At 49.2% G+C, this 16,601-nt stretch overlaps 1 protein-coding gene across 1 annotated transcript in view; it reads right to left on the bottom strand.

The window, feature by feature from the left end:
* LOC112241065 (dedicator of cytokinesis protein 1-like) overlaps positions 1-16,601 on the bottom strand; it is a gene marked incomplete at its 3' end in the record, with an annotated part of 113,119 nt that overhangs the window by 56,504 nt on the left and 40,014 nt on the right. Inside the window, 2 exon segments of the mRNA XM_042314914.1 lie at positions 11,686-11,810; positions 13,030-13,155. Coding sequence (XP_042170848.1) covers positions 11,686-11,810; positions 13,030-13,155 — 251 coding nt within the window.

Consider the following 16,601-nt stretch of genomic DNA (forward strand, 5'->3'; position numbering starts at 1 on the left):
ACTAACTGACCTACAGAGGACCATGTTCTACTAACTGACCTACAGAGGACCATGTTCTACTAACTGACCTACAGAGGACCATGTTCTACTAACTGACCTACAGAGGACCATGTTCTACTAACTGACCTACAGAGGACCATGTTCTACTAACTGAACTACAGAGGACCATGTTCTACTAACTGAACTACAGAGGACCATGTTCTACTAACTGAACTACAGAGGACCATGTTCTACTAACTGAACTACAGAGGACCATGTTCTACTAACTGAACCACAGAGGACCATGTTCTACTAACTTACCTACAGAGGACCATGTTCTACTAACTGAACTACAGAGGACCATGTTCTACTAACTGACCTACAGAGGACCATGTTCTACTAACTGACCTACAGAGGACCATGTTCTACTAACTGAACTACAGAGGACCATGTTCTACTAACTGACCTACAGAGGACCATGTTCTACTAACTGACCTACAGAGGACCATGTTCTACTAACTGAACTACAGAGGACCATGTTCTACTAACTGAACTACAGGGGACCATGTTCTACTAACTGAACTACAGAGGACCATGTTCTACTAACTGAACTACAGAGGACCATGTTCTACTAACTGATCTACAGAGGACCATGTTCTACTTACTGACCTACAGAGGACCATGTTCTACTAACTGACCTACAGAGGACCATGTTCTACTAACTGACCTATAGAGGACCATGTTCTACTAACTGACCTATAGAGGACCATGTTCTACTAACTGAACTACAGAGGACCATGTTCTACTAACTGAGCTACAGAGGACCATGTTCTACTAATTGACCTACAGAGGACCATGTTCTACTAACTGAACTACAGAGGACCATGTTCTACTAACTGACCATGTTCTACTAACTGAGCTACAGAGGACCATGTTCTACTAACTGAGCTACAGATGACCATGTTCTACTAACTGAGCTACAGAGGACCATGTTCTACTAGCTGACCTACAGAGGACCATGTTCTACTAACTGACCTACAGAGGACCATGTTCTACTAACTGACCTACAGAGGACCATGTTCTACTAACTGACCTACAGAGGACCATGTTCTACTAACTGACCTACAGAGGACCATGTTCTACTAACTGAACTACAGGGGACCGTGTTCTACTAACTGAACTACAGAGGACCATGTTCTACTAACTGAACTACAGAGGACCATGTTCTACTAACTGACCTACAGAGGACCATGTTCTACTAACTGAACTACAGAGGACCATGTTCTACTAACTGACCTACAGAGGACCATGTTCTACTAACTGAACTACAGAGGACCATGTTCTACTAACTGACCATGTTCTACTAACTGAGCTACAGAGGACCATGTTCTACTAACTGAGCTACAGAGGACCATGTTCTACTAACTGACCTACAGAGGACCATGTTCTACTAACTGACCTACAGAGGACCATGTTCTACTAACTGACCTACAGAGGACCATGTTCTACTAACTGACCTACAGAGGACCATGTTCTACTAACTGACCTACAGAGGACCATGTTCTACTAACTGAACTACAGAGGACCATGTTCTACTAACTGAACTACAGAGGACCATGTTCTACTAACTGAACTACAGAGGACCATGTTCTACTAACTGAACTACAGAGGACCATGTTCTACTAACTGAACTACAGAGGACCATGTTCTACTAACTGACCATGTTCTACTAACTGAGCTACAGAGGACCATGTTCTACTAACTGAGCTACAGATGACCATGTTCTACTAACTGAGCTACAGAGGACCATGTTCTACTAATTGACCTACAGAGGACCATGTTCTACTAATTGACCTACAGAGGACCATGTTCTACTAACTGAACTACAGAGGACCATGTTCTACTAAATGAACTACAGAGGACCATGTTCTACTAACTGAACTACAGAGGACCATGTTCTACTAACTGAACTACAGAGGACCATGTTCTACTAACTGAACTACAGAGGACCATGTTCTACTAACTGAACTACAGAGGACCATGTTCTACTAACTGACCATGTTCTACTAACTGAGCTACAGAGGACCATGTTCTACTAACTGAGCTACAGATGACCATGTTCTACTAACTGAGCTACAGAGGACCATGTTCTACTAACTGAGCTACAGATGACCATGTTCTACTAACTGAGCTACAGAGGACCATGTTCTACTAGCTGACCTACAGAGGACCATGTTCTACTAACTGACCTACAGAGGACCATGTTCTACTAACTGACCTACAGAGGACCATGTTCTACTAACTGACCTACAGAGGACCATGTTCTACTAACTGACCTACAGAGGACCATGTTCTACTAACTGAACTACAGGGGACCGTGTTCTACAGAGGACCATGTTCTACTAACTGAACTACAGAGGACCATGTTCTACTAACTGACCTACAGAGGACCATGTTCTACTAACTGAACTACAGAGGACCATGTTCTACTAACTGACCTACAGAGGACCATGTTCTACTAACTGAACTACAGGGGACCGTGTTCTACTAACTGAACTACAGAGGACCGTGTTCTACTAACTGACCTACAGAGGACCATGTTCTACTAACTGAACTACAGGGGACCGTGTTCTACAGAGGACCATGTTCTACTAACTGAACTACAGAGGACCATGTTCTACTAACTGACCTACAGAGGACCATGTTCTACTAACTGAACTACAGAGGACCATGTTCTACTAACTGACCTACAGAGGACCATGTTCTACTAACTGAACTACAGGGGACCGTGTTCTACTAACTGAACTACAGAGGACCGTGTTCTACTAACTGAACTACAGAGGACCATGTTCTACTAACTGAACTACAGAGGACCATGTTCTACTAACTGAACTACAGAGGACCATGTTCTACTAACTGACCTACAGAGGACCATGTTCTACTAACTGAACTACAGAGGACCATGTTCTACTAACTGACCTACAGAGGACCATGTTCTACTAACTGAACTACAGGGGACCGTGTTCTACTAACTGAACTACAGAGGACCGTGTTCTACTAACTGAACTACAGAGGACCATGTTCTACTAACTGAACTACAGAGGACCATGTTCTACTAACTGAACTACAGAGGACCATGTTCTACTAACTGAACTACAGAGGACCATGTTCTACTAACTGACCATGTTCTACTAACTGACCATGTTCTACTAACTACAGAGGACCATGTTCTACTAACTGACCTACAGAGGACCATGTTCTACTAACTGAACTACAGGGGACCATGTTCTACTAACTGAACTACAGAGGACCATGTTCTACTAACTGAACTACAGAGGACCATGTCCTACTAACTGACCTACAGAGGACCATGTTCTACTAACTGACCTACAGAGGACCATGTTCTACTAACTGAACTACAGAGGACCATGTCCTACTAACTGACCTACAGAGGACCATGTTCTACTAACTGACCTATAGAGGACCTGGGGCCAGTATCATCAGCTTAAGGCTGTGTTAATATAAAGCAGGAACTCCAGCCAGTCTGTCCACCAACCCAAGTCCCCAGAAGACACCCTGCTTAATTAGAAAGAAATTAGAAATTAAATATTAAACTGACCACTGCTGCTGCTGCGTGTGCGTGTGTGTGTGCGCACACGCGTGTGGTGTGTGTGTGTGTACACGTGTTGCTGGAGAGACCAGCTGGTGCTCCTGGTCCAGACAAGTCATTATCTTTCCCCAGTGGATCCCTGTGGTGGGTCATGGCCTCGCTGTAAACCACTATGCCCTACGTGGTGGGGGAGGGAGGGAGGGGAGTACGGGAGGAGAGGGAGGGAGGGAGGGGAGTACGGGAGGAGAGGGAGGAACGCGAGGGAGGGAGGGAGGGAGGAACGGGAGGGAGGGAGGAACGGGAGGGAGGGAGGGAGGAACGGGAGGGAGGGAGGGAGGAACGGGAGGGGAGTATGGGAGGAACGGGAGGGGAGTATGGGAGGAACGGGAGGGAGGAACGGGAGGGAGGGAGGGAGGGAGGGAGGGAGGGAGGGAGGGAGGGAGGGAGGGAGGGAGGGAGGGAGGGAGGGAGGGAGATTCAAATATGATTCTCCATCAACCAGGTCAGTGGTCCCTCAACCTCCTCCAGACACACACACACGTTACTTGCAAGAGTATTCATTTTTACAAAGACATAATATAAACATACAGCAGTAGGCCTCTATTAACAACAAAATGATGATCTGTGACATCGTAGCCTACCAGGATAGACCATGACATTCTGAATGTTAAGAAAACAACCATTTCATGACAGTTTTTATTCAAATGAGGTACCGGTAGCCTACACACGCCTAGTTGGTTGTTCTCGTCAGTCAGTCAGAAGAACCACAGTCAGAATAGAGATACCACAGTCAGTCAGAGGCACCACAGTCAGTCAGAGGCACCACAGTCAGAGGCACCACAGTCAGAGGCACCACAGTCAGAGGCACCACAGTCAGAGGCACCATGTGTAGCAAGGGAAAGTAGCAGATTTATAAATCACTGATAAATGGAATTACAATGACGGAATGAAGTTGTCGTAGACAAGGACGGGGAATGTAGCAAAATATCCCCAATTAGCCTTGCAATGTTAGCTAGCTAGTTAGCTGGCTCATGTTAGCTAGCTAATTAGCTGGTTCATGTAGCTAGCTAGTCAGCTGGCTCATGTTAGCTAGCTAGTCAGCTGGCTCATGTTAGCTAGCTAGTCAGCTGGCTCATGTTAGCTAGCTAGTCAGCTGGCTCATGTTAGCTAGCTAGTCAGCTGGCTCATGTTAGCTAGCTAGTCAGCTGGCTCATGTTAGCTAGCTAGTCAGCTGGCTCATGTTAGCTAGCTAGTCAGCTGGCTCATGTTAGCTAGCTAGTTAGCTGGCTCATGTTAGCTGGCTCATGTTAGCTGGCTCATGTTAGCTGGCTCATGTTAGCTAGCTAGTTAGCTGGCTCGTGTTAGCTAGCTAGTTAGCTGGCTCGTGTTATCTAGCTAGTTAGCTGGCTCGTGTTATCTAGCTAGTTAGCTGGCTCATGTTATCTAGCTAGTTAGCTGGCTCATGTTATCTAGTTAGTTAGCTGGCTCATGTTATCTAGCTAGTTAGCTGGCTCATGTTATCTAGCTAGTTAGCTGGCTCATGTTATCTAGCTAGTTAGCTGGCTCATGTTAGCTAGCTAGTTAGCTGGCTCATGTAAGCTAGCTGGCTCATGTTAGCTGGCTCATGTTAGCTAGCTAGTTAGCTGGCTCATGTTAGCTAGCTAGTTAGCTGGCTCATGTAAGCTAGCTGGCTCATGTTAGCTGGCTCATGTTAGCTAGCTAGTTAGCTGGCTCATGTTAGCTAGCTAGTTAGCTGGCTCATGTAGCTAGCTTGTTTCTTTACATGGATTTGATGCAGTCAAGACGGCACTACAAAATGGTACGATAGATAACCTACGACAGCAACAAGGTCGTCCTACAGCCGCAGGTGATCGTAACATTGTTTGTGGTGGTTGTGTTAATGTGTCGAGTTAACAACAGGGGGGCAAGTTGACCTGGCATTGCTCCCTGTCCAGTGGGTAGAACAGAGGTGAAGAACAAGGCTGCTCAGATAGTCTTCAAATGCCTGTCATTTCCTCTGTGCGAGAGGAGGAGAATGTCATTTCCTCTGTGAGAGGAGGAGAATGTCATTTCCTCTATGTGAGAGGAGGAGAATGTCATTGTATTGTGTGAGAGAGGAGGAGAATGTCGTTGTATTGTGTGAGAGAGGAGGAGAATGTCCTTGTATTGTGTGAGAGAGGAGGAGAATGTCGTTGTATTGTGTGAGAGAGGAGGAGAATGTCATTTCCTCTATGTGAGAGGAGGAGAATGTCATTTCCTCTATGTGAGAGGAGGAGAATGTCATTGTATTGTGTGAGAGAGGAGGAGAATGTCGTTGTATTGTGTGAGAGAGGAGGAGAATGTCCTTGTATTGTGTGAGAGGAGGAGAATGTCATGTCCTCTGTGAGAGAGGAGGAGAATGTCGTTGTATTGTGTGAGAGGAGAATGTCGTATTGTGTGAGAGGAGGAGAATGTCGTTGTATTGTGTGAGAGGAGGAGAATGTCATGTCCTCTGTGTGAGAGGAGGAGAATGTCATGTCCTCTGTGTGAGAGGAGGAGAATGTCATGTCCTCTGTGTGAGAGGAGGAGAATGTCATGTCCTCTGTGTGAGAGGAGGAGAATGTCATGTCCTCTGTGAGAGAGGAGGAGAATGTCATGTCCTCTGTGTGAGAGGAGGAGAATGTCATGTCCTCTGTGTGAGAGGAGGAGAATGTCATGTCCTCTGTGTGAGAGGAGGAGAATGTCATTGTATTGTGTGAGAGGAGAATGTCGTTGTATTGTGTGAGAGGAGGAGAATGTCGTTGTATTGTGTGAGAGGAGGAGAATGTCATGTCCTCTGTGTGAGAGGAGGAGAATGTCATGTCCTCTGTGTGAGAGGAGGAGAATGTCGTTGTATTGTGTGAGAGGAGGAGAATGTCATGTCCTCTGTGTGAGAGGAGGAGAATGTCCTTGTATTGTGTGAGAGAGGAGGAGAATGTCCTTGTATTGTGTGAGAGGAGGAGAACGTCATGTCCTCTGTGTGAGAGGAGGAGAATGTCGTTGTATTGTGTGAGAGGAGGAGAATGTTGTTGTATTGTGTGAATATACAGCGACAAGGACAAGTATGTGAACCCTTTGGGATTACCTGGATTCATGCATAGATTAGTCACCAAATCTGATCATCTGGTCACAACAATAGACAAACACAACACACAACAACACTAATAACACACAACACACAACAACACTAATAACACACAAAAACACTAATAACACACAAAAACACTAATAACACACAACAACACTAATAACACACAAAAACACTAATAACACACAACAACACTAATAACACACAACACTAATAACACACAACAACACTAATAACACACAACACTAATAACACACAACACTAATAACACACAACAACACTAATAACAAAAAAATACAAATTATGGTATTTTTCTTGTCTATATTGAATACATACTTTTTACAACCTACACTGTGAATGTTTAAATTATGTGAACCCCCCAAGGCTAATGACTTCTCCAAAAGATAATTGGAGTCAGGAGTCAGTTAACCTGGAGTCCAATCAATGAGATGGGATAGGAGATGTTGGTTAGAGTTGCCTAGAAGTATAAAAAACACTCACAAAATGTTAGTTTGCTGTTCACAAGAAGCATTGCCTGATGTGACCCAGGCCTCAAACAGAAGAGACCTCAGAAGACCTAAGATGAAGAATTGTCAACTTGCATAAAGCTGGAAAGGGTCACAAAAGTATCTCTAAAAGCCTTGATGTTCATCAGTCCACTAAGACAAATTGTGGCCGTCCTGCAAACACGACTGCAAGAGCACAGCGCAGAATGTTCAATGAGGTTAAGAAGAATCCTAGAGTGTCAGCTAAAGACTTACAGGAATCTCTGGAACATGCTAACATCTCTGTTGACGAGACTACGATACATAAAACACTAAGGGATATGGTGTGGGGGGTCTGGGCTGCAGGAAAGCAGACCCAGAGAGATGGGAGGGATATGGTGTGGGGGGTCTGGGCTACAGGAAAGCAGACCCAGAGAGATGGGAGGGATATGGTGTGGGGGTCTGGGCTGCAGGAAAGCAGACCCAGAGAGATGGGAGGGATATGGTGGGGGTCTGGGCTGCAGGAAAGCAGACCCAGAGAGATGGGAGGGATATGGTGTGGGGTCTGGGCTACAGGAAAGCAGACCCAGAGAGATGGGAGGGATATGGTGTGGGGGTCTGGACTACAGGATATCAGACCCAGAGAGATGAGAGGGATATGGTGTGTGGGGTCTGGGCTACAGGATATCAGACCCAGAGAGATGGGAGGGATATGGTGTGGGGGTCTGGGCTGCAGGAAAGCAGACCCAGAGAGATGGGAGGGATATGGTGTGGGGGTTTGGGCTGCAGGATATCAGACCCAGAGAGATGGGAGGGATATGGTGTGGGGGTCTGGGCTACAGGATATCAGACCCAGAGAGATGGGAGGGATATGGTGGGGGGTCTGGGCTACAGGAAAGCAGACCCAGAGAGATGGGAGGGATATGGTGTGGGGGTCTGGGCTACAGGATATCAGACCCAGAGAGATGGGAGGGATATGGTGTGGGGGGTCTGGACTACAGGATATCAGACCCAGAGAGATGGGAGGGATATGGTGTGGGGGGTCTGGGCTACAGGATATCAGACCCAGAGAGATGGGAAGGATATGGTGTGAGACTGCCGAGCTCAGCCCAGACTATGGAAGAGATGTTAATGATTAGGCCCTAGCCTCTACTACCGAGCTCACCCCAGACTCTGGAAGAGATGTTAATGATTAGGCCCTAGTCTCTACTGCCGAGCTCACCCCAGACTCTGGAAGAGACGTTAATGATTAGGCCTTAGTCTCTACTGACGAGCTCAGCCCTGACTCTGGAAGAGACGTTAATGATTAGGCCTTAGTCTCTACTGACGAGCTCACCCCTGACTCTGGAAGAGACGTTAATGATTAGGCCTTAGTCTCTACTGACGAGCTCAGCCCTGACTCTGGAAGAGACGTTAATGATTAGGCCCTAGTCTCTACTGCCGAGCTCAGCCCTGACTCTGGAAGAGACGTTAATGATTAGGCCTTAGTCTCTACTGCCGAGCTCAGCCCAGACTCTGGAAGAGACGTTAATGATTAGGCCCTAGTCTCTACTGCCGAGCTCACCCCAGACTCTGGAAGAGACGTTAATGATTAGGCCCTAGTCTCTACTGCCGAGCTCAGCCCAGACTCTGGAAGAGATGTTAATGATTAGGCCCTAGTCTCTACTGCCGAGCTCAGCCCTGACTCTGGAAGAGAGGATGAAGATGATCAACATGATTATATGCAAATGAAGTACCTCTGAAGTGTAGCTGACGATGAGATGGGTTGGGAGGAGCCTGCTGGCTAGCACTGTGTAACACTGGAGCATTGATGGGATGGGAGGAGCCTGCTGGCTAGCACTGTGTAACACTGGAGCATTGATGGGATGGGAGGAGCCTGCTGGCTAGCACTGTGTAACACTGGAGCATTGATGGGATGGGAGGAGCCTGCTGGCTAGCACTGTGTAACACTGGAGCATTGATGGGATGGGAGGAGCCTGCTGGCTGGCACTGTGTAACACTGGAGCAGCCTGTGTAACACTGGAGCATTGATGGGATGGGAGGAGCCTGCTGGCTAGCACTGTGTAACACTGGAGCATTGATGGGATGGGAGGAGCCTGCTGGCTAGCACTGTGTAACACTGGAGCATTGATGGGATGGGAGGAGCCTGCTGGCTAGCACTGTGTAACACTGTAGCATTGATGGGATGGGAGGAGCCTGCTGGCTAGCACTGTGTAACACTGTAGCATTGATGGGATGGGAGGAGCCTGCTGGCTAGCACTGTGTAACACTGTAGCATTGATGGGATGGGAGGAGCCTGCTGGCTAGCACTGTGTAACACTGGAGCATTGATGGGATGGGAGGAGCCTGCTGGCTAGCACTGTGTAACACTGGAGCATTGATGGGATGGGAGGAGCCTGCTGGCTAGCACTGTGTAACACTGGAGCATTGATGGGATGGGAGGAGCCTGCTGGCTAGCACTGTGTAACACTGTAGCATTGATGGGATGGGAGGAGCCTGCTGGCTAGCACTGTGTAACACTGTAGCATTGATGGGATGGGAGGAGCCTGCTGGCTAGCACTGTGTAACACTGTAGCATTGATGGGATGGGAGGAGCCTGCTGGCTAGCACTGTGTAACACTGTAGCATTGATGGGATGGGAGGAGCCTGCTGGCTAGCACTGTGTAACACTGTAGCATTGATGGGATGGGAGGAGCCTGCTGGCTAGCACTGTGTAACACTGTAGCATTGATGGGATGGGAGGAGCCTGCTGGCTAGCACTGTGTAACACTGTAGCATTGATGGGATGGGAGGAGCCTGCTGGCTAGCACTGTGTAACACTGTAGCATTGATGGGATGGGAGGAGCCTGCTGGCTAGCACTGTGTAACACTGTAGCATTGATGGGATGGGAGGAGCCTGCTGGCTAGCACTGTGTAACACTGTAGCATTGATGGGATGGGAGGAGCCTGCTGGCTAGCACTGTGTAACACTGTAGCATTGATGGGATGGGAGGAGCCTGCTGGCTAGCACTGTGTAACACTGTAGCATTGATGGGATGGGAGGAGCCTGCTGGCTAGCACTGTGTAACACTGTAGCATTGATGGGATGGGAGGAGCCTGCTGGCTAGCACTGTGTAACACTGTAGCATTGATGGGATGGGAGGAGCCTGCTGGCTAGCAGTGTGTAACACTGTAGCATTGATGGGATGGGAGGAGCCTGCTGGCTAGCACTGTGTAACACTGGAGCATTGATGGGATGGGAGGAGCCTGCTGGCTAGCACTGTGTAACACTGTAGCATTGATGGGATGGGAGGAGCCTGCTGGCTAGCACTGTGTAACACTGTAGCATTGATGGGATGGGAGGAGCCTGCTGGCTAGCACTGTGTAACACTGTAGCATTGATGGGATGGGAGGAGCCTGCTGGCTAGCACTGTGTAACACTGTAGCATTGATGGGATGGGAGGAGCCTGCTGGCTAGCACTGTGTAACACTGTAGCATTGATGGGATGGGAGGAGCCTGCTGGCTAGCACTGTGTAACACTGTAGTGTTGGTAGTTTTACTATGTTACACACAGAGTGGACAAAACATTAGGAACACCTGCACTTTCCATGACAGCCTGACCAGGTGAATCCAGGTGAAAGATATGATCCCTTATTGATGTCACTTGTTAAATCCACTTCACTCAGTGTAGATGAAGAGGAGGAGACGGGTTAAAGAAGGATGGTCATTTGTCTGGCGTTCACGTATTTTTTTGAGAATTGATGGACTACAGTAAGCTGATAGCCAAGCATTGAGAAATAGCAGTCAGGTCTGGTCAGCACTCTTAAATCACAGGGTTTGGCTTTCCTTAGAGCTGAACAACAGCAGGTCAAACCTCTAGAAAACGGATCACGAGGTGGACAGAACTTTCCTCAGAGCTGAACAACAGCAGGTCAAACCTCTAGAAAACGGATCACGAGGTGGACAGAACTTTCCTCAGAGCTGAACAACAGCAGGTCAAACCTCTAGAAAACGGATCACGAGGTGGACAGAACTTTCCTCAGAGCTGAACTACAGCAGGTCAAACCTCTAGAAAACAGACCACGAGGTGGACAGAACTTTCCCAAGAGCTCAACTACAGCAGGTCAAACCTCTAGAACACGGACCACGAGGTGGACAGAACCTTCCTCAGTGAGAGCTGAACTACAGCAGGCCAAACCTCTAGAAAACGGATCACGAGGTGGACAGAACTTTCCCCAGAGAGAGCTGAACTACAGCAGGTCAAACCTCTAGAAAACAGACCACGAGGTGGACAGAACTTTCCCAAGAGCTCAACTACAGCAGGTCAAACCTCTAGAAAACAGACCACGAGGTGGACAGAACTTTCCCAAGAGCTCAACTACAGCAGGTCAAACCTCTAGAAAACGGACCACGAGGTGGACAGAACGAGGTCTAAAAAGCAGTGAGACCAACATCCATTCGTCAGTCAGTACCTCCACTTTCCTTCCATCCCTGTGTGTGTGTGTGTGTGTGTGTCTCTCAATACCTCCAGTTTCTTTCCGTCCTCGTCGTAGACGGTCATGGTGACCTCGACATTCTTGGGGGTGGACTTGCTGCCTTTATCAAACTCTCCCTGAACCAGGGTTACGTAGATATCGTTACGCACGTCACCTGAGGGGAAACAAAACAGGCTTATGAGTACACACACACACCTCACTGACAAAGGGTCGTGTCCTGACTGTAGACCTGCATGCTGAACGTGGACCTCACTGACAAAGGGTCGTGTCCTAACTGTAGACCTGCATGCTGAACGTGGACCTCACTGACAAAGGGTCGTGTCCTAACTGTAGACCTGCATGCTGAACGTGGACCTCACTGACAAAGGGTCGTGTCCTAACTGTAGACCTGCATGCTGAACGTGGACCTCACTGACAAAGGGTCGTGTCCTAACTGTAGACCTGCATGCTGTACGTGGACCTCACTGACAAAGGGTCGTGTCCTAACTGTAGACCTGCATGCTGAACGTGGACCTCACTGACAAAGGGCCGTGTCCCAATTTGGCCCCAAGTCAGACTAGGACCATATATAGAGTCTAACACCGGTGTGAATGTCACAGTGGAAAGAGGGCATGGTACTATCAATCAATCAATTAATCAAATGTATTTATAAAGCCCTTCGTACATCAGCTGATATCTCAAAGTGCTGTACAGAAACCCAGCCTAAAACCCCAAACAGCAAGCAATGCAGGTGTAGAAGCACGGTGGCTAGGAAAAACTCCCTAGAAAGGCCAGAACTCTAGGAAGAAACCTAGAGAGGAACCAGGCTATGAGGGGTGGCCAGTCCTCTTCTGGCTGTGCCGGGTGGAGATTATAGCAGAATATGGCCAATATGTTCAAATGTTCATAAATGACCAGCAGGGTCAAATAATAATAATCACAGTGGTTGTAGAGGGTGCAACAGGTCAGCACCTCAAGAGTAAATGTCCGTTCAGCGTTAGAGACAGTAGGTGTGGTAGAGAGGGAGAAAACTACCTGGCCTGACGATATCTGAATGGATCATGATGCTACCTGGTATGACGATATCTGAATGGATCATGATGCTACCTGGTATGACGATCTCTGAAAGGATCATGATGCTACCTGGTATGATGATCTCTGAATGGATCATGATGCTACCTGGTATGACGATCTCTGAAAGGATCATGAGGAACCTGCCCTGACGATCTCTGAAAGGATCATGATGCTACCTGGTATGACGATATCTGAATGGATCATGATGCTACCTGGTATGACGATCTCTGAATGGATCATGATGCTACCTGGTATGACGATCTCTGAATGGATCATGATGCTACCTGGTATGACGATCTCTGAATGGATCATGATGCTACCTGGCATGATGATCTCCGGGAAGCCCATCTTGCGGGCCACGGCTGTGGAACGGTCAACCAGGTGAGGGAAGTCCTTCCTGATCTGATGGATATCACCCGGAAGCAGTTTCAGAGTCACCCACAGACCTGGGAACAGAGAGGGAGGGGAGTAGAGACCGTTGTTAAGGAAGCTACTACCAACATATGACGATCTCAACAGACCTGGGAACAGGGAGGGAGGGGAGTAGAGACCGTTGTTAAGGAAGCTACTACCAACATATGACGATCTCAACAGACCTGGGAACAGGGAGGGAGGGACTAGAGACCGTTGTTAAGGAAGCTACTACCAACATATGACGATCTCAACAGACCTGGGAACAGAGAGGGAGGGGAGTAGAGACCGTTGTTAAGGAAGCTACTACCAACATATGACGATCTCAACAGACCTGGGAACAGGGAGGGAGGGACTAGAGACCGTTGTTAAGGAAGCTACTACCAACATATGACGATCTCAACAGACCTGGGAACAGGGAGGGAGGGACTAGAGACCGTTGTTAAGGAAGCTACTACCAACATATGACGATCTCAACAGACCTGGGAACAGGGAGGGAGGGACTAGAGACCGTTGTTAAGGAAGCTACTACCAACATATGACGATCTCAACAGACCTGGGAACAGAGAGGGAGGGAGTAGAGACCGTTGTTAAGGAAGCTATTACCAACATATGAAGATCTCAACAGACCTGGGAACAGGGAGGGAGGGACTAGAGACCGTTGTTAAGGAAGCTACTACCAACATATGACGATCTCAGTGGGAACCTCCAGTCGGTATGACAACCAAGACTAATTGCCGGAGGTCAAGGAGTCTAAATTTGTCAGCTGGAGACAAGTCACACAATGTTTTCTACTTCAGGAAAATGACCCTTCCGAGTTTATGAAGAGGTGTTTCTATGGTAACTAAACGTAGTTTTACAGTGTTCCACATATAAAACCTGAAAACATCCTGCAGTTAATTCTGTTCATCTGGTCAGTGTGTAACTGCTTCCTTCAGGTAATATGGGTCATATCAGACACAACATTTACATCGTTCTGAAACACAACACAGAGCTGGAACATCCTCAGGTCATTTGGCCTGTAGACCGAGGTTGCATCCCAATTGGCCCCCCTAATCCCTATGGAATAGGCAATTGCGCCCCCTTATTCCCTATGAAGTGCACTACTTTTGACCAGGGCCCGTAGTTCACTATGTATGAAAAAGAGGTGACGTTTGAAACACAGTCAGAGAGACAGTGGGACCTGTCAACAGAGGAGGTCAGTCTGTCTGAGGGTCTGTCTCCTCTTAAACCAAATGGACCAATATGTGGTGATGATATACTGGGTCTGGAGTGATGATATACTGGGTCTGTAGCTCACGGCACAAAACCTCATTACTACAGAACTGTCTTTAATTGGTTCATGTTGCATAGGCTTATGTTATTTAAAGTCAAAACGTCTGAGAGGTAGATCTGGGCTTGAATTTTGACTCAGAAAGGGAACAGCCAGCCACCCTCCTCTCCTCTCCTCTCCTCTCCTCTCCTCTCTCCTCTTCCTCCTCTCTCCTCTCCTCTCCTCTCCTCTGACTGTTGAAAGGTCCATAATAAAGGCTGTGTATCTCCTTGGCACACACACACACACACACACACACACAACACCTACCTACACACAGACACCGCTGAGTCCTCACTGTGCTCTGTGTATCTCCTTGGCGACACACACAACACCTACCCACACACACACACACCGCTGAGTCCTCACTGTGCTCTGTGTATCTCCTTGGCGACACACACAACACCTACCCACACACACACACACACACCGCTGAGTCCTCACTGTGCTCTGTGTATCTCCTTGGCAACACACACACACACAACACCTACCCACCCACACACACCGCTGAGTCCTCACTGTGCTCTGTGTGATTCCTTGACCAGGGATGACCGAGTGGATCTGACCTCTACTTCATTCAACATGACAACACCACAGAGGCTGTTCTCCTCCCTCTACAAAACCCTCTTCAGGTGGTCTGGGGTCTAAAGCCATTCAACATGACAACACCACAGAGGCTGTTCTTCTCCCTCTACAAAACCCTCCTTCAGGTGGTCTGGGGTCTAAAGCCATTCAACATGACAACACCACAGAGGCTGTTCTCCTCCCTCTACAAAACCCTCTTCAGGTGGTCTGGGGTCTAAAGCCATTCAACATGACAACACCACAGAGGCTGTTCTACTAAAGCATGACATGTCAATCCAAGAGCTGTTACTAACACATGTACAGTATTGGAAAATGGCCCGTCGCCTCCCTCTACAAAACCCCTTCAGGTGGTCTGGGGTCTACTAAAGCCATGTCAATCCAAGAGCTGGCTAACCATCGCCAGTCCCGGGGCCCCGGGGCCCGTCGCCCGTCTTCAGGGGTCTGGGCCCGTCGCCCGGCCGGGCCCCGGGGCCCGTCGCCCGAGGCCCCGGGGCCCGTCGCCCGTCCCGGGCCCCGGGGCCCTCGCCCCTTCGGGCCCGGGGCCCGTCGGTCCCGGGCCCCGGGGCCCGTCGCCCAACATCTTCAGGCCCAGGGCCCGTCGCCCCGTCTTCAAGGCCCCGGGGCCCGTCGCCCAGGTGGTCAGGCCCCGGGGCCCGTCGCCCGTCTTCAGGCCCCGGGGCCCGTCGCCCGTCTTCAGGCCCCGGGGCCCGTCGCCCCGTCTTCAGGCCCCGGGGCCCGTCGCCCCGTCTTCAGGCCCCGGGGCCCGTCGCCCCGTCCCGGGGCCCGTCGCCCCGTCTTCAGGCCCCGGGGCCCCGTCGCCCTCTTCAGGCCCCGGGCCCGTCGCCCGTCGTCAGGCCCCGGGCCCGTCGCCCCGTCGTCAGGCCCCGGGGCCCGTCGCCCTTCGTCAGGCCCCGGGGCCCGTCGCCCGTCGTCAGGCCCCGGCCCGGCCCTTAGTCGCCCCGGGCCCGTCGCCCGGGCCCCGTCAGCCCCGGGCCCGTCGTCCCTTAGTCAGGCCCCCCGGGCCCGTCGCCTTAGTCAGACCCGGGCCCGTCGTCCCCTTAGTCAGACCCCGGGCCCGTCGTCCTTTAGTCAGACCCCGGGCCCGTCGTCCTTTAGTCAGACCCCGGGCCCGTCGTCCTTAGTCAGACCCCAGGCCCGTCGTCCTTTAGTCAGACCCCAGGCCCGTCATCCTTTAGTCAGACCCCAGGCCCGTCGTCCTTTAGTCAGACCCCAGGCCCGTCGTCCTTTAGTCAGACCCCAGGCCTGTCGTCCTTTAGTCAGACCCCAGGCCTGTCGTCCTTTAGTCAGACCCCAGGCCTGTCATATCATTCCTCCCTGCACAGTAACTTTAAAATGTTCTTTGTGATTGGCCTCCTCCGACCAAATACCTCAGTCATACTGTATTCTATATCATACTGTATTCTGTATCATACTGTATTCTATATCATACTGTATTCTATATCATACTGTATTCTGTATCATACTGTATTCTATATCATACTGTATTCTATATCATACTGTATTCTATATCATACTGTATTCTATATCATACTGTATTCTATATCATACTGTATTCTATATCAT

The sequence above is a fragment of the Oncorhynchus tshawytscha genome, unplaced genomic scaffold (genome assembly GCF_018296145.1).
Source record: "Oncorhynchus tshawytscha isolate Ot180627B unplaced genomic scaffold, Otsh_v2.0 Un_contig_11280_pilon_pilon, whole genome shotgun sequence".
Lineage (NCBI taxonomy): Eukaryota > Metazoa > Chordata > Actinopteri > Salmoniformes > Salmonidae > Oncorhynchus > Oncorhynchus tshawytscha.